The 18,304-nt window shown below is 44.5% G+C and overlaps 1 protein-coding gene across 3 annotated transcripts; it reads left to right on the forward strand.

Moving 5' to 3' along the window:
- The first annotated feature begins 3,695 nt into the window (after positions 1-3,695).
- nod1 (nucleotide-binding oligomerization domain containing 1) lies at positions 3,696-17,849 on the forward strand. Of its 3 annotated transcripts, XM_040034902.1 has the most exons (13): positions 3,696-3,873; positions 3,984-4,067; positions 6,161-6,359; positions 6,794-6,968; positions 9,049-10,861; positions 10,933-11,016; positions 12,986-13,069; positions 13,175-13,258; positions 13,535-13,618; positions 13,714-13,797; positions 13,990-14,073; positions 14,177-14,260; positions 16,214-17,849. In XM_040034902.1, exons 3-13 carry the CDS (start codon positions 6,183-6,185, stop codon positions 16,284-16,286), a joined length of 2,826 nt encoding a protein of 941 aa, XP_039890836.1. In that variant the 5' UTR covers positions 3,696-3,873; positions 3,984-4,067; positions 6,161-6,182; the 3' UTR covers positions 16,287-17,849. The 3 variants fall into 3 exon arrangements, with proteins under 3 accessions (XP_039890836.1, XP_039890838.1, XP_039890837.1); XM_040034904.1 differs by lacking the exon at positions 3,984-4,067; XM_040034903.1 differs by lacking the exon at positions 3,696-3,873 and having other exon boundaries at positions 3,880-4,067.
- The last annotated feature ends 455 nt before the right edge of the window (positions 17,850-18,304 follow it).

The following is an 18,304-nucleotide window of genomic DNA, read 5'->3' on the forward strand; positions in this document are numbered from 1 at the left end:
CTAACTACATTCACACTCCAATGGATGTATCAGAAAGCAACTTGGGGTTAGTATCTTGCTCAAGGATACTTGACGTGCTGACTGGAGGAGCCAGGGATCGAACCACCAACCAGTCAGTAGGTGACCTGCTCTACCTCCTGAGCTACAGCCACCCCAATTATCACGACCGCAACAACCGTGAAAATAGTGTAAAATTTTGTGTCATAACCTTCATGCTATGGACGCACAGTGTGAGCACTCAGGTCGCACAGAGCAGCGGGCCGTATAGTGTGAGACCCTGCATCGTGACCTACTACTCACCCCTGAGTCAATCATACAGTCTGAGCAGGAGCTGAATAACGCGACTGTACAAATTGCACAGTGTATAACCAGCTTATTGCAGCATAACTGAGGGAGGAATCAGGGTCACCTGAGTAGGCCATCAGCCTACTAAAAGGACAGAAAAAACCCATCGAAATAGTGATAGTAGTCATCACAGGTGCTGGTGGACTCATTTGAACACCTCCGAAATTTGCAAACATGCAAGTATTCCTCTTCTTCCTCAAAGTCCTCTCGGGAACGCTTCCTCGAGCCTCCAGTTTCATGGTTGTCAAGCTCTTCCTGCGCATCTTCAAAACGTTCATCACTGCTGCTCTCAGAGTGATCGTACACAGTTGAGCTGGTCCCTGAATCAGAGTTTGCAAGCCTGGAATTTTTGCTATCACGCTCTTCTTCATCTACATCTTCCTCTCTGGACCTTTTCGTGGATCCAACAGCCAGCGGCCCTTCTTCTGTTACCTGCTGATTGATGTCCTCATCAGCAATATTACCAAAACAGCCCTCGCTATCAGTGTCACAAGCAGAAAAGAAGTCAGAGTCATCATCAGAAAACTCCTCGCTCCATCTGATTCTTTTGTTTGGTTCCACATCTTCTTCATCCATCTCTCTAGACCTCCTCCTGGATACAGCCGGCTGAGGATCCTCTTCTGGGATGTACTGGTGAACATCCACACAGTCTTCAAATGCCTCATCAGAATCCTCATTTTCAACGCCAACAACAACAACAGCATTGTGATCATCATGCAGTTCATTGTTGTCAACATTGGCATTATTGTCTCTCACATTAATATTTTGAATGTTGACATTGTCGTTGTCAAAGTCAGTGTCAGTGTAATCATCATATCGTTCCTCTAATAATCTAATGGCTCATTCAGCCTCCAAAAAATTATAGAGAGCAAGACAAAGATTGTTCAGGAAGCCAAAGAGTCCACCTGTCACGACTGGGGCCGCAGCCGTGTGAAGTGTAGAAAGGAGGACTCAAATGCAGCACTTATTCAGATGTGAGGGTGGTTTATTAAGAATACTGAACATAAAGTGGGGATGGCAAAACAGAACTAAGGATAAACTAAACTGGGAGAAACTAAACCAAAGAGTAGCAAACCTGAACACGCAGGGAGGACATGCAGAAATGCAGGGTGACACAGAGGATGACCACAGACGACGCGACAAGGAACAGAGGCAAACACACACTATAAATACACAGAGGGACACTTGGAAATCACACACAGGTGGGAGACACAGCTGGACCTGATTAACCTGACGAGACAGGGGAACACTAACACCAGGGACCAACAGAGGGAGCACAAACCCAGAAACCCAGTATCTAAAATCCCAAAACACAAACCATCCCAAAACAGCCCACACAGAATAATGAAAATAATAACAATAAATACACCAAACACAAAATCACTGAGTCACGGACTCAGGATCATGACACCACCAATAGGTTCATAAGCTGGTTCCTGATCTCCACTTGGAAACATTTCTGGGTTAACCTGTCGGCCTGTAAGGTCATTTAATCTTTTAATGAGCATTCATAAATATCTGCTGAAAATCCGTTTTTCATCAATTCCAAGACTGAGTACATGTGCTTATACCATTACGGTTATTTTGTGATCCATCTCCTGTCCTCCAATAGCCAAACCCATCTGTTCTCTGATTGGATAGTTAAATTTGTGATTGACATGACATTGGCCAATCAAATGAAAGAAGAAAAATAGGGTCAAATTTCATAGCTGTACCTTGAAACTTGAGTGCAGAGTTTCACACGTATTTTTTGGCTAAGTCCACACAGAAATCTTTTTACACATACAAATCCTGATTTACAAGTACAAAATATTTATGACCACAATTTGAGCCCATACAATGTCCAAAGATTGAGCGGTGACCCCGACATCCTCGCGCTTAAATCCGCGCATACTGGAGGACAGACCTGTGCAGGACGGCGGCCCTCTCCTGGTCTGTGACGTTTCCACCAGCCGCCCTCGCCCGGTAGTTCCCGTTTTATGGCGTCGTCGTTTTTTTTGACTCGGTACATGCTCTCTCTCATCCGGGGGTCCGGGCCTCTGTTAAACTGGTCAGCTCTAAGTTTGTTTGCCCGAGCCTTCACAAATCGGTGAAGGAATGGGCGGTGGCGTGCATTCCATGCCAGCTCGCGAAGGTTCATAAACACACCAAGGCACCCCTGGAGCCGTTCTTCATCATCATTCATGTGCATGTTGTTCGTTCGTTTTAGTTCGTTTTAGAGCTTTGGTCAGCTATGGACTGGGGGCCAAGGTCCACCACACAACCGCATACAACCCGTAAGCTAATGTGAGCGGTTCCACAGGTCGCCCCCCAGGAGCATCCCCCCAACCGCCAGCGTTTCAAATTCCTCCTGCCTTTCCTGCTCGCCTACACCAGCCTCGTTCACAGGATGGACCTTCCTCTGCCAGTTCTCTCCCTCACAGGTTCAGTTGTTCTGGCCGTTTGCTTAGGCCCACACTGAGACCTCTCCTGTCATCTTTACATACCTCCACAATATTATTATAATTTATTATAATTATTACCATAAGTTAGAAGTTGTTGATGAATCACTGAGGATGTTACTCTTGAACTGCAGAATAATTTACCAATTCTATTCAGAATCACAGTCCAGAATGCTCATCACATTAATCCTGACACACTGCTCTCTCTTCCACCAGCTACCTTTACATGTTAAAAGTATGATGGAAGCAGGAGTAAGGCGAGTCGGCTCACAGTCAGGGTGTGTTTTCCTCCTCTCAGACTGTGCGCGCAGGTGACGATGAGTAACGGCGGCCACATGGGGGCGCTTTATCAACCTGCTGTGGTGGGTAGCTTGGTCAAAATAGTGTTTCCGATGTGACTTCGCTGTGATAATCAGATGTCTGAACGCACTTTTCCTTTACTAAATATTTATTTTTATTGGGCGATCCGAGTTTACTGAAAAACACGAGGAGGCAGAGAGGAGAACGCCCAGGACCAACCACGCGCCTGAGAGGACGGCGACAGTGATAGTTGTAGTTAATCAAATTAGCAGGCCTGTTATAAAAGAAGCCCCACTTCAACTTCAGCTGATATGCAATACAATACATTGGTCATAGTGTTGACTCTTATTCAAGTTGTAACACATTTATTTCATTTTAAAGATTTTAAACTGGGGCTTATTTACACATGGATTTATGGATTTATGCATTCATTCATAGATACACTTACACGACGTGTGCAAGGTGTACCACCACCCCGTCACCTCTCCTCCAGCAATTGGATAAGAGAATTAAAAATAGAGAGAGATGGGTGGACATACTAACGTGCAGGGCTCCACAGCTTTAGCGGGACCTTGAACGCAGCACGCATAGGTTGAGAAACCCCGTGAAGAAATGACGCATCCATTCACAGCGCTTTTACTTCCTGCATCTGTGGCTACAGCTGATGCTTTCTAAGGGGCGCGGCACAGGCACTAACTGTAGCCTAATGGGCTGTCGTGCATTTTAACAGAAGTTTTAGTTTTCTTTTCTAACCCGGCTGTAACTTTGGTGTGGACCCAGCACAATGGTAGGATTCATTTATGGTTCTGTACCTACGATACCGTCCAGTACGGCTAACTTTTCTGTGGGCTGCAATGAACTTCGGAGACATCATTTTTTCTTATTGGCACCTTTCAGGTGCTCTTTAACAGGGTCAGCACGGCTGAGGGAAGAGAGGTAGAGGCTAAGCGTTCATGCCAGTTACGGACTCTTCTTCACTAGGTTGGTATTTCCGTAAACAAAACAGAGCCATTCCAGGATTGAGGGTAAAAGCGGGAAAATACGCCCGAATGTTGTGTTACTTTGTGACTAAAGATGCGAAAGATATTTGTAGCACGAACTTCGGAAGTGATAAATCTGTAAACCGCGTTTGAAGAGCTGCAGGTCAGACAAGTTCTTGCCAGCCTTTGTGTGTTTACAGTATTTGTGAAATGCAGCCACCGGTACTCATGCACTGTGTTTCAGACCGAGCTCAGAGATGCAGGCTGCTCACGTGTGGTCAGAATCGGAAAGTTACCCCGCAAACGGTAACCTGCAGGGAACGGCCCCTTGCACGCGCGCACGCACACACACGCACACATTTTTAAAAACCTTTTTGCGTTTACGTGGACGAGGAATACAGAGTTCATCACACACCGTCAGAGGTATGAGCCTTTTTCCACGTCACGCTGTGGCCACGTTATTGTTTACATGGGATGAATTGCAGAATAGCAGATAGAGACAAAATACTGTTAATCTGACTGTCTGCAGGTTTACACGCAGTTACTGTCCCTCCATTTACAAAGGCAGAGGCGTCACGGTGGGATTATTTTACGTGTAGTTGTTTTTTCTGTGTAATAATATTCAACATTGCTATCAAATCAAAAAATGCCTCTCTGTGCAAAATGGGTTTAAAAACATAAACAGCTGTGGGATCCTGTTTGTCCGTGATTTGAAGAGCCCAGCGCTGCTCCCGACGCAGGGGAAACCAGTCCTGCAGGGAGACCTACCTCAGCACCTGTGCAGGTGAAGCCAAAGGGAAGATTTTCTTCACCATGTTTTCTAGTCTTTGGCTTAGAATGAAGTTGGTTTGGAAACATATTCAGCGACGCTTCATCTCCTGCTTTGCGTTTCTGTGGGCGCCCCGTGCTAGCAGTGTCCAAGCGTCCCCCCCCCCCCCCCTTTTCATCCGGCGCCCCCCTGCCATGGCTCTGCGCCCCACACTTTGGGAAGGTCTGGGTTACAGTGTCTGTATCTCTGTGATGACATTGGCAGATGCTGATGTTTTTTTTTCTTTTAGCTAATTTTCTTTTAGGTGACATTTTTTATGAAAAACAAACAAATACATGTTACAAAAACATTTTAGGACAGACAAAAACACAACCAGCTGATCCAGCAGAGTTGGCTGGAGCATAAACCAGGAAATAAATAACTACACATAACATGTCTGAGTAATCTGTGTGTTTGGAAGAAAAAAATAGCCAATGTCTGCAATATCCTTTGATACCAATGTTTGATTTTTAATCTTAAAGACACTTTATTGATTGGCCTGTAATTTAACCTGCTGATGTAATGATATTTTAGTATATATTTGATATTTTGGTGTATCCCTTGCTGAATTAACAGTTAGTTGACTGGCCAAAAAGGGGTAAAGTTAAAAAAAAAAAATAAAAAAAAAAAAATAGTGATAGGTGATGAACTGGTTCATAGTAATCTGGGTTTAGTAATGTCCTTTCTGTGCTGTAGTTTGGTGTGTATGGTGCAGACCACAGCTTTTGACAGATAAGGACTAAAGAAAACAAGCAATTTGGCATATTTTGACTTGGATTTCTTTTCTACACACAGAAAAAATCAGTCATCAGACTTTATTGATATTGAAAAGGGCAATTAGTCTGAACTGTTAAAGTGCTCTGAACACAGCTTTAAAAGAAAGGAGCCAATAAAACAGTCCTTACATTCACACAAAGGTTCGGCTGAAAGCACGAACGAGACCCTGCTGTTTGTACTCGAGCAATTTTGTAACTAAATTGTCATCAGTTTCAAATGATAAGAAGTGAACCTGTGTGAGTCCTGTTGCTCACTTTGTCCATTTGATTTAGCAAAAATCGTGTCACAGTGGTTACATGGTTAGCACGTGTTCCAAACACGAAGGGTGATGACAGGGTTCAAGAAATATCTGGGACGGCTGTGTCAGGAAGGGCATCGGGTGTGACCATCTGTGTCATGTGCAAGTCACAAAGGTGACCCCCTTGAGAATAAGGAAGGAGAAGAAAGAAACTTTCCATGTGATGTTGAAATGCTGTCAGCAGTGTCGTTTCTGATCTTTTGTTCCACAGAGCTGACTGTTGTCCTGTAAATATGGATCAGATAAAAGAAGCCAGGGTGCCGTGCTCCAGCCTGCTCACCTACCACAGAGAGCTGCTCGTGACCAGGCTGAGGAGCATTCAGTGCATCCTGGACAACCTGTTCACCTGTGGCTTCTTCTGTCAGGAGGATGTTGAGATTGTTCAGCAAACTGCCACCAAGGCTGATCAGGTAGAAAAAAGAAGATCCCAGACAAAAACTGTGCTCAAAAATCTCTGAATACGACTCCTGACTGCCTCACCGAGGAGGTGATGTTTGTGATAGTGTCTGCATGTGTGCGTGTCATCACTCTGTGTGTAAACGTGACAGCTTGAAAAGTTTGGATTGTGTGTTTGTAAAACGCTGTGGAGGGTGAGGTCATGCTAACGACCCACGTCAGCTATCGTCCATCAAGGTCTTCAAGGTCAACTTAGTAATTTATTGGTGGACAGCTATCATTCCTACAGGTGTTGTGTGTTTTGTGAATATATCGAAAGTACTGTATAAAATGACATTTGACCTCTGACCTCTCCTTCAAGGTCAGTAGATTGCATACATACTTCACAATTTAAAAACTTTAAATATAAATTTGAATTTCTTTCATGATTTCTTTTTCTTTTTTTTAGGTGCGCAAAGTCCTGGAGCTGGTCCAGTGCAAAGGGGAGGAGGCCTGTGACTATTTCATCTTCATAATTTATAAAGTATGTGATGCATACATAGACCTGCAGCCATGGCTGGAAGAGATCAACTACAACCCAAGTGAAGATGTAGCAGTGATGAAGGTGGTTAACACTGATCCAAGTAGGTGTCATTATCTTTGACCTCTTTCATACTTTACAGCTCTCACATCTGTAAGAAGTCAGTCTGCTGTTACCAGTTGAGCCGTTATGGTAGAATATAAGAATCTATAACAAGAGTAACAGTATATTTTCTACATGATTATACAGAAAGTGTAGTTATAATTCAAACTGAAATTGTAGAAACCAGCGAGTTTTTTTTGAGTGACTGAAGTTATGTGTAGAGTATGTGGGTGTTTTAAATGAATAACGACAGTAACCATCAGGCTGATGCAGCAGGATTAAAGGAGTCCCTGAGTGTTATTGACTTAAAGCTGTTTTATTTGTTATTTTTCACTTGAACTTGTAGAATTTTTGTTTGTGAGAGCATGAAACATGCGCAGCCTTACCACCTCCTCAAGTCTCAGAATATCTTAAAAGCACTTGAAAAGCAAAATATGTTCAGTATGCAAAGGTCTTAAATGTTAATAGTGATGCCACAATTTCGTGCACATTTCTGCCCACTTCACAGATTTAGATGATGTAACATGCACTGTAAAAGTAAATGATTTAGCTGGACATGAGACAAACGTTGTAAAGCAGCTCTGTCAGCCCTCACAGTTTATTTCTGTGTGGATAAAACAGGGTAACAGATACAGTAAGATAAGCTAGAGTAACTAACGCAGTGGTTAAAGCCAGTATCTAAGAAACAACTAATAACAGAAGGCAACCTGCACTCTGTCGCAAAACAGTATTTGATACAAAATATCCAGACAGTTAGCCATTTTTTAGGTGGGCACACTATTCTTTATGATTTCTTTTCACATTAAACACATTTGGACACATTTGTAACATTTTACCTTATTATTCATTTGAACTGATATCAGTTATCTTTAACTTTTGTTTGTATACTTTCAGGCTTTTGGTCTAAATTTCATGTAAGTTTAACTAAATGTAATTAAGCCACACAAAAGCTTCCCTACCTGGAACCAGTCAACGTCACGCTGCAATTCTCCCTTAAATCATGTGATGACCAATAAAACACGGTGCACTGAAATCATAAAGAACACACTTTTTTTCTCTTTAGAAACCCAGAAGAAATCCCCCGTCTGTAGCTACAGATAACGCACGCACGCACACACACACGCACACACGCACGCACACACACACACACACACGCACACGCACACGCACACACACACACACACACACACACACGCACACGCACACACACACACACAGCAGCGCTGCAAGATGAGCAGTCAGTCTTTATTTAAACGTTTGGAGCTTTCTCACACTGGGCCAGTTGCTCTTGTGTTTTCTTATTTAATCTGATCCACTTTTCTTGCTATTTTTGGTCATTTATGAAACAGCTGAGCAGTGGCGGCACTCGGGCTGTAAACACTCCACTCCCTCAGTTCTCTCTGCTTCACTTTTTTGTAGTTCTTACAAAGAACAACACCTCCTTATAAAACTCTAGATTTCCCCCCATGCTTATGCGTTCTCTACCCCTGTAAACTTGAACACATGGAAAATTGAATAGCTATGTTAGTGCGCATAATTCTTTTTTGCCTTTCTAGAGGAGTTTTGTCTTCTACAGTTAGATTAGAAGATCATAGTATTGCTGTGCTGGGATACCTGCTGTCATTGTGGTAGTGTTGTGAGTTACAGTGCATTTGGAAAGTATTCACAGTGCTTCACTGTGCAATGCTGTCTCAGAGGCCTGAAGATGATTCGTTCACTGGACTTCATGGCTGGCACTGACATGCTTAAACAGACAGCCGTGTGCCAGACCATGCCCAATCAGCTGAATTTACCACGGTGGAAACAGGATGCACCCGAGTGTCATGGAAAAAGTTACACATGTCAAGTTTTGTTTTTTATTTTCAATACATTTGCACCAGTTCTGAGTTTTTTCAGTCATTATGGACTACTGTGTTCAGGAATTTGAGCTGAACTTGACTGGAATTTACTTTGTTATCAGGCTGTAACATGGCAGCATGTGGAACCAGTGAAGTGCTGTGAATCCTGCACAGATGCACTGATCTAGATCTGTTTAAGAATGAGTTCGATCAAAGCTTTGACACTTTTTAATGTGCACTAAGTCAGCAGATACTGTGAGAAGTTAAGACATGACATGAGCCGGGACACCAGCTTCATCATGTCCTATGGCCAGCAAGAGGAGACGCGGCTGGAGGACCTCTACACTGACACTGTGATGGAACTGCTAAATGACTGCAACGAAAGCCTGGGCTTCTTAGAGAGTGTGGACCAGCTCCTGGGAGATCACGCAGCTTTCAACCCCCAAGGTGAAATCATCTACGTAATGGGGGACGCTGGTGTGGGAAAATCCATCCTTCTGCAGAAGCTCCAGAACCTCTGGTCCATAAAAGAGTTGCAGACGGATGCCGTCTTCTTCTTTAAGTTTCGCTGTAGGATGTTCAGCACCTTCAAGGACGCAGAACAAATCTCTCTCAGAGACCTTTTGTTCAAGCACAACTGCTACCCAGATCACGATCCAGACAATGAAGTGTTTGATTACATCCTGCGCTTCCCAGAGAAAGTCGTTTTTACCTTTGACGGCTACGATGAGATTCAGGAGGACGTCGACCTGATGAACCTGCCTGAGGTGGTTTCACCGGAGGATAAGGCCAACCCGCTCCAGCTGCTTATCAGCTTGCTCTGTGGGAAATTACTCAAGGGCTCTCAAAAAGTGCTGACGGCCCGGACAGGGATTGAGATCCAAAGCAGGGTGATCAGAAAGAAGGTGGCTCTGCGTGGGTTCTCCCCAGATCACCTGAAGACTTACACTGATTTGCACTTTAAGGAGCAGGAGCACAGAGAGCTGGTGTCCATTCAGCTGGATGCCAGCCCCCACCTCTGTGGGCTGTGCTCCACCCCGCTGTTCTGCTGGATTGTATTTAAGAGCTTTGGACACCTGCACACAATGCACGACAGCTTTCATCTGCCCGAAACCTGCATCACGCTCACCGACATCTTCCTCCTGCTGTCCGAAGTGTTCCTCAGTCGCTCTGCTACACCTGCTCCGTCTTTGCTGAAGAAAAGCACCCGCTGCACCTCGGAGACGTTCAAAGCAGGGCTCAGGCCTCTTGCTGTGTTTGCCAAGCTGGCGCTGCAGGGAATGGAGAGAGGCAGCTTCATTTCCAGCCAAGAGGAGATCAGTGAGTGTGGTGTGATGGAGGAAGATCTGACTCTCGGCTTTCTCAGACCTGTTAGTGAGGAGGGTGCCAGCGGGAGCTCCGCTACCTTTGAGTTCCTCCACATCACCCTTCAGTCTTTCCTGGCGGCTTTTGCTCTGGTGTTGGACGAGCAGGCTGCTGCCAGCTCCATCCTCAAGTTCTTCACAGAGTGCAGCAGGAGAAGGAAGGTGTCTTGTCTGCCTCTTGATTCCTGCATAAGTAGCTCTTCAAAGCCCAGTGAAAAGAAGCCGTTTGCAACCAACGAACACCTGCAGTTCACTAATCTGTTCCTGTGCGGCCTGCTGTCCAAGAGTCAAAGAGGCTTGATGGGACATCTGGTGTCTCCCGTCTTACTGAAGAAGAAACGGGCCCTGCTGAAGTCGTACCTTTCCACTAGTGTCAAGTTGCACCTGCGTGGCTTACCCCACTACGACGGCCAGGAAGGCAAGAAAGTTCACGTCTTGCCCAACTTCCTGTGGATGCTGAGGTGCATATTCGAGACGGGAAGCAAAGACATTGCTCAGATGACGGCGAAAGGCATCACGGCCGGCTTCATCAAGCTGGGTTACTGTAACGTGTACTCGGGTGACTGCACCGCCCTGAACTTTGTGCTGCAGCACCGTCAGAAAGTCCTGGGGCTCGACATGGATAACAACAACATCAGCGACTATGGGGTGAAGCAGCTCAAGCCTTCCTTTTGCAAGATGACCGTAGTGAGGTGAGTACGGCCGTGCTTTCAAACACGTGCTTCGTTTAACTCTGAGCTCTAATAAAAGTGTTCCCCTGCAGACTGTGTGTGAATCACCTGTCCGACAGCAGCATCGAGATTCTTGCAGAGGAGCTGTGCAAACACAAAGTTGTGGAGGTTTTGGGGTGAGTAAACGTTGTAAAGCCAGTCATTGTCGTAACAACAGACTATATCAGGGTGCTGGATGTGATTACATCAACATTTGGGAGCGACTGATCTGATTTTTGGATCGGTGACACCTCAGTAGCGCCCAGGGGCCCAGTCTGTTCAGTTCAGTTTTACATTGTGTATGTTCACTTCTTCACACTTCAGCAGCAGTGCACTGTTTGCTAATGATGTGGAAGTGCAAACACAGCATGGAGGAATCTGAAAGTAAAGGCTCAGCACTGTCTGCTCTCACTCAGCATTCACACTCTCTCTGATCCAGTTATCTGGGTGGTAGTTGTATAAAGTTATAAACTGATTTGTGTCATTGAGCGAAATAAGTAAGTCAGAAGCGCTCTGTGCTCGACACGTCCTGTTTCACATTGCCAAGGTTCAGAGATGTTACTAAACAACGGGTTGGCTCACTGTGCCTGCAACAGTCTGTAGGTTTTGCTGTTGTGACAGGATTTGTTCAGTGATACATTTAGGATCCACTTCCATGTTCTGCGTTGAACAGGCCACAGTGAATAAATATCCTTGGTTTGGTTTGTAGGCTCTGAGCTCATCACTCCAGCCACGTGTGGCAACAACAACAACTACAACTTTATTTATAGAGCACATTTAAAAACCAACGCTATACCAAAGTGCTTAACAAAAAAGACAGAAAATAGAACATAAATATTATAAGACCAACAAAGTACCAAATATGCTAACAGGTCAGTGTCACTGATACAGGAATAGCATGAAATGCAAATCAAATAAAAACAAAGCAAAAGCACAAAAAAAGATATGTATAAAAGAGAAACAGAGTAAGTCAAGAAATCAGATAGGCAAGGTTAAATAAATAGGTTTCTAACCGTGATTTAAATGATTGGATAGCAGTAGGTTACTCCACAAATCAGGTGCAGCCAAGGCAGACGCACGGTCAGCTCTAGACTTCAGCCGAGATCTTGGCTGCACCAAGAGTAACTGAGTAGATCATCTTAGTGCTCTAACAGGAATATACGATCGAAGGAGTTCAGTAAGGTAGCTCAGCGCTGTGTTGTTGATCATTTTAAAGTAAGCAGCAGTATTTTAATTTAGATTTAATGGGTAGCCAGTGCAGGTTAGCTAGAACAGGCGTAACAGAGGCAAACCTCCCAGCTCCAGTCTGAAGGCGTGCCGCCGCATTTTTGAACAGTTTGCAGTCTGTGAAGAAGAGCAGACTGAAGACCGAAATAAAGGGAATTGCAGTAATCCAGCCCAGAGGTCACAAAGGCCTGAATAAGCTTTTCCAGGTCCTTATGCGGAACGTAATGCCTGGTCTTGGAGATGAGACGCAGTTGGTAGAAACTAGATCTACAGCAGACACTTGTTTATCAAATTTAAAAGAGCTGTGCAGCAACTCGCCCAAATTGCTAACAGTATCAGAGGGAACTGGCAAGCGAACCAAAGGCATCACGAGGTTGGCCGCGAGGAATATTGCTGTCAATCACCACGATTTCAGTTTTCTTATCATTAAAGATAAGAGAGCTCATCACGCAGTAGATCCAGGTGGATGCTGGGATGGTGGAGGGGTTGACGCTGATGCAGGCAGCAGCAGCACTGCTGATGTTTCTGAGGCAGAGTTAGAAAACTGCTCAGTTTGGGCTGGAGTGTTTGGTGTCAGCGAGGACGTTGGTGTTTATATAGACACATATACTTTTACAAACAACTATGGATGTCTTACAGTGTTTGGAATAATGTTTTCATCTTATCTTCTGTAATTCTTTTTATTTGAGGATACTATCCCTCTGTTCAGCACTCCGCCGACACTTGATGTCCTTTAAATGTGCTATAACGCACCGCAGCTTCAGTTGCCTGCATGAAGCAGCTCGCTATGTTATTCCACTTTCTCCAAAACCTGTCTGAATCACTTTTTAAAAAACCAAAAACACACAGTGATTTATATTTTTACATTTGTGTCCTCAGGCTTTACAACAATAACATCACAGATGTTGGAGCCAGGCTTGTTGCTCAGATCATCGAAGAATGCCCCAAACTGCGAGTTCTCAAGTAAGTTAAAAATATCTCCATTTGGGGAAAAAACCAACATACCTTACTAACATTACTAACATTACTAACATTACTAACCTTGAATACTTTGACATTACTTTGTAGGATTGGTAAAAACAAGATCACCAGTGTTGGTGGGAGGCATCTGGCCAACGGCATAAAGAAGAGCTCGTCAATATTCGACGTTGGGTAAGAATTCAGTGTTCATCCAGGAAATTCAGCAAAGTGCTGAGGCGTAAGAAACAAAGTAAAAATGCAGCTTTAATGGTGACAGAGGAAGTTTCTAGCATTTATTCTGAGCGTTTGGGCACAACAGAAATAACCCTGGTGACTGAAACCAGATGTGACAAAGAGAGAAATCCCACCGAGCGGCATTTTTAGCTGTGTTGTTTAGCCCAGCTGCAAACATTTGAGGAAGGACTTGGTAACGAGGTGCCTGATCAGGCTTTCTGTGCATTTTTGCAGGATGTGGGGCAACAGTATCGGCGATGAGGGAGCAGAAGCATTTGGAGAAGCTTTGAGGAACCACCCGAGCCTCACCAACCTCAGGTAGGAAGTTATAAAAACGGCACAAAAATAAAAACGCCCATTCAGACTTACTGATTAAAATCTTTACTCTTTTTTTTTTTTTTTTTGTCTTCTAGTCTGTCGGCCAATTGCATTACATCCAGAGGTGGGCGGGGCCTGGCTGAAGCACTGAAAGAGAACACGGCACTCAGGATATTCTGGTACGTGCAGTCTGTATTATCCCAGTCGACATCAGTAATGTAGGAGAGCTGGGATGCGCCACCTGAACTCGCAGCGCAGCGCTTAAATGCATGGTTGACCTTATGGATGTGGAGCTACGTCAGTGTCAATGCTGCCTCTCCAGAGTGACTACAGTCTCAGGGCTGTGTGCCGTTACTGTTTGTGCTTTTCAGGTTGGTGGAGAATGAAATGACCGATGATGCAGCTCCACACCTGGCTGACATGATTCAGGCAAACACTGGTCTGACCCACCTGTGGTGAGGACAACACAGCATCAGTCTGCACCCCGTTTACACAGCATGGATCGGAGCTCTTACACAGCTCAGTGTCCTTTGTAAGTCACTGCTTGTTTGTCTGCAGGTTAATCAGCAACCGGTTCACTGTGGAAGGGATCAGGCAGCTCGCTGAGGCCCTCGCTCACAACAAAGCACTCAAAGAGATATGGTGAGCATCAGTTCAAATTGACATCTTGGTCTTTTGTTCTCCCCTCAAGGTTATGTCAGACCAAGCAGAGGGTGGGTGATTATTTGAAGTCCAACTTATTCTGGACACAAACTTAAGCTAGTTAGGGACGGATCGGTAACTGTGAGGCTGTTGAATGCTCTGCTATCACTTCCAACATGAACGAAGACAGGAAACTAAACAGCAGTGATGTTTGCAGGGTTACTGAAGTTGGGCTAGCTCAGACCTTCCCAAAGTGTGGGGCCCGCCCCCTAAGGGGGGCGCAGAGCCATTGCAGGGGGGGCGCGGTGTGAAAAGGGGAAAAAAAACAAACAACGCTTGGACACTGCTAGCACGGGGCGCCCACAGAAACACAAAGCAGGAGATGAAGCGTCGCTGAATATGTTTCCAAACCAACTTCATTCTAAGCCAAAGACTAGAAAACATGGTGAAGCAAATCTTCCCTTTGGCTTCACCTGCACAGGTGCCGAGGTAGGTCTCCCTGCAGGACTGGTTTCCCCTGCGTCAGGAGCAGCGCTGGGCTCTTCAAATCACGGACAAACAGGATCCCACAGCTGTTTATGTGTTTAAACCCATTTTGCACAGAGAGGCATTTTTTGATTTGATAGCAATGTTGAATATTATTACACAGGAAAAAACAACTACACGTAAAATAATCCCACCGTGACGCCTCTGCCTTTGTAAATGGAGGGACAGTAACTGCGTGTAAACCTGCAGACAGTCAGATTAACAGTATTTTGTCTCTATCTGCTATTCTGCAATTCATCCCATGTAAACAATAACGTGGCCACAGCGTGACGTGAAAAAGGCTCATACCTTTGACGTTGCGTGACGAACTCTGTATTCCTCGTCCACACGGAAACGCAAAAAAGGAGTTTTAGAAAATCTCCGTTTTCTGTGATTCGAAACGCCGTTTACGTGGACGAAACAGCTGCGTTTTCAAAATCACCCGTGCAGGTGCGGACGCAGCGTAACAGAGTTAGTAGTTTATTTTATTACTGCCTGTCATTTATTGCAGATTACTTGTATTTGCTTAATTATTTACTAAATGTTTGAGCAGTGAAATAAACCACAATGGAGCAAAACATTTTTCATGTAAAACAAAGGGGAGCCCAGCAAAAAAAGTTTGGGAACCACTGACTTAAAGATTGGATATCCCACCTGCTGTGATGGTTTAATGCGGTACAGATGTTTTTATTATCATCATGTCACATCCTGTTTATGACAGTTAAGATAAATAATATTCTTATAAGAAATAAAATTGTCTCATGTACACACTACTGTACTTTAATGCGGGTCATAAGGGTGGTACGTTAGATTTTATGAGGTGGTACTCATTGTGAAAAGTTTGAGAACCACTGATCTGATCATCAGGCGCCTCTACTGTAAGGTAGACCCTACAATAATGGACTAGCACGTAAATAGGCTCAAAGGGTGTAGCTCTGCTGATGGCCCTCATTTCTCTGTTGAAACAGACAGCGAGCGAATAAAATAGAGGAATGAAGCTGTCCCAAGTCATTTCAGGTTCAGTAAAAAAACCCAGGAAATTTCTGCTTTCTTTATTACTGAGGAGGAAGAAAAAACATCATTCAGATGTTCAGCGGAGACAGAATGTATTGATTCATCAGTAAAAGGTCTATTGAGATATTACAGATGATGAATGAAAGAAAAACACAGTATAAGCTAAAGTGTCGGGCCAGTACACGCCACCAGAAGTAACTGGTGGTGGGGACGTGTTGATCTCCTCGATCTGGAGCTGAGCTGGATCCACATTGGACCCAGACTAGCAGGGAGATGCCCTCTACAACACTAGGTCCAGCTTCTCCCCGTCACCCGTCTTTGACAGCATCCACAGAGTGAATTGCAGGTTACGTGGGGCCGTCGTTAACGTTGTCCCTGTGAATGCATGACTGGAGTCTGATTGTATTTCTACAGCGTGAAAGGAAACCGGCTCTCTGAAGAGGAAGAGCAGCAGTTTGTGTCGGAGAAGCGGCTGCGGTTCCACTGACTGGGCACCTCACATGACGCATGCACGGAGCTGAGTGAAGGAGGAAGTGCGCTCGGTCCGTGTGCTGGTGTCAGCAAACGGTTTCACCCGATGCTGCGGGGATAAAGTCGCACCACCTCCATTGTCTGTGTTTGTATTTATTTATTATTCTTAAGCGAAAAACCCAGAATGTTTCTTTTTGAAATCTCTGAACGACATCACCGCGTTTCATTTTGGGGACTTTCCCCTAAAATTTCAACAAGTGTTTCACAGTTTTCCACAAAAGTTAGGAAGTGGGAGCTTAAACAAGAAGTATACAGCATGCTGACTTCCTCACATGCACACCTTGTTTTCTGTGTACTGTAAATGCTCTTTTATATTCATCTTACTGTTACACAAGATGCTGTTTTTCACTTGATGGTGTTTCAAAGGTCTCGAACTCTTTCCTGTGTTCCTGCATAGATGTGACCTAAAGTGTTAAAAGTGTTACAAGAATAAATAAGTGGAGCCCAAACACTACCCGTGAGTGGCAAATGTGTGAATGCGGTTCCTGTGTCGAACACGGGCAAAGACTTTGATTCGACTGTTTCAGACGTGGCCAACACGTCAGTATATCACTACCAACGTGTTTTACACATGGCCTCAAGTCCTTGTGTTGGAATGTTTGTTTAGGAAGAAAACAAAGCAAAATGCTTCATTGTGGTCGATTCAGTTAAAAAACATTGTCCAAGCAGCCGTCTGATTGGTCCAGGTAATCTTTAATAAACAAACAGGCAGCGTGGTCGTTTCAGAGAGCCGGAGCTCCTTACACACAGGTGCCTTGATGTGCATACCAGTGCTGTTCAGTATGAACATTAACCCAGGCTGCTAGCTGCTTGGACCCCACAGGCTAACAGACCTACATGCTGTGAAATCCTGTTTCTATGGATGCACATACAGAAATATTCAAGCTTGCTATGATTCTTTTGTTGTACAGATTGTTTGTCGGGGCTCAGACCCGACAGTTTGCAGATAAAAAGCATGCTGGGACTGTTTCTCTCGGTGCACACTATCAAACACAGCAGCACCCAGCAGCTCAGAGCCTCTCGTTTGATCTTTGAGTGATTTCTTCTTTTTCTTATTGGTTTATTTGTCTCAGCTTTCTGCCACTTACCTGAGTTCAGGTATAAACACACCACACCTTCCCTCAGCAGGCTGTAGTCTGCACCACCACTTACTTTTATTTAGCTTCAGGTTCGTTCTCCTCCCTCGCTCACCATGTGTGGTTTCAAAATGAGAAGATGATGATGATGATGATGGCCAAAATGCTGGGAGCGTCATGAACCCAGCACATTTACCTTGTGCTTCTTCAGACAGTAGAGACCAAATAACTGGATAAAGTCTGAGACAGGACCGTCTCATATATTCACATTAGAACTTGCTTTCCTATGTATCAGTGACAGTTATCTGCTTGCATACTTAGTACTTGCTTTGGTCCTATTTCTATTATCCTCCTCCTATACTCCATCTTACTTGTTAAGCACCTTGGCATACCCTTGGTTTTTAAGTGTGCTTTATAAATAAAGTTTATTATTATTATTATTATTAGAACTGTTTTATTCTTTGGAATAAGCAAAGGTCCAGTATTGATCAGCCTCCATGTGCCTACAGTAATCAATAAGTGCCAGATTTTCTTTTCTTTCTTTCCAGCGAGTTGCAGGCTGTGCAGGGGATTTCTGCCTGCCAGTGCAAACAGGGGAAGCCCCATCGTGATGACCCAAGTTACACAATAATACAAAAAGCCATTGGAGAGAATCTGAGAATCTGAGGCTGGTCACTGAAAGAGTTCACCCAGCTCCCATCATGGTGTGGACTGTCATTTAGCATCTAATGGGGCGTCACTGCAACTAATAACACCTGTCATTAGTTTAACTTTATTAATCCCTCTGTAAGACAGATTTACAGGGCTCTGATTGGATGGCGTTCAGCTGACGTTAGGGTAGATCCTGGCTACAGCCTGGGCTGTGACACACCTCCGTCAGTGTAAATGTATCTAACCA

This window comes from Simochromis diagramma, unplaced genomic scaffold (assembly GCF_900408965.1).
Source record: "Simochromis diagramma unplaced genomic scaffold, fSimDia1.1 OVJJ01000084.1, whole genome shotgun sequence".
Classification (NCBI taxonomy): Eukaryota; Metazoa; Chordata; class Actinopteri; order Cichliformes; family Cichlidae; genus Simochromis; species Simochromis diagramma.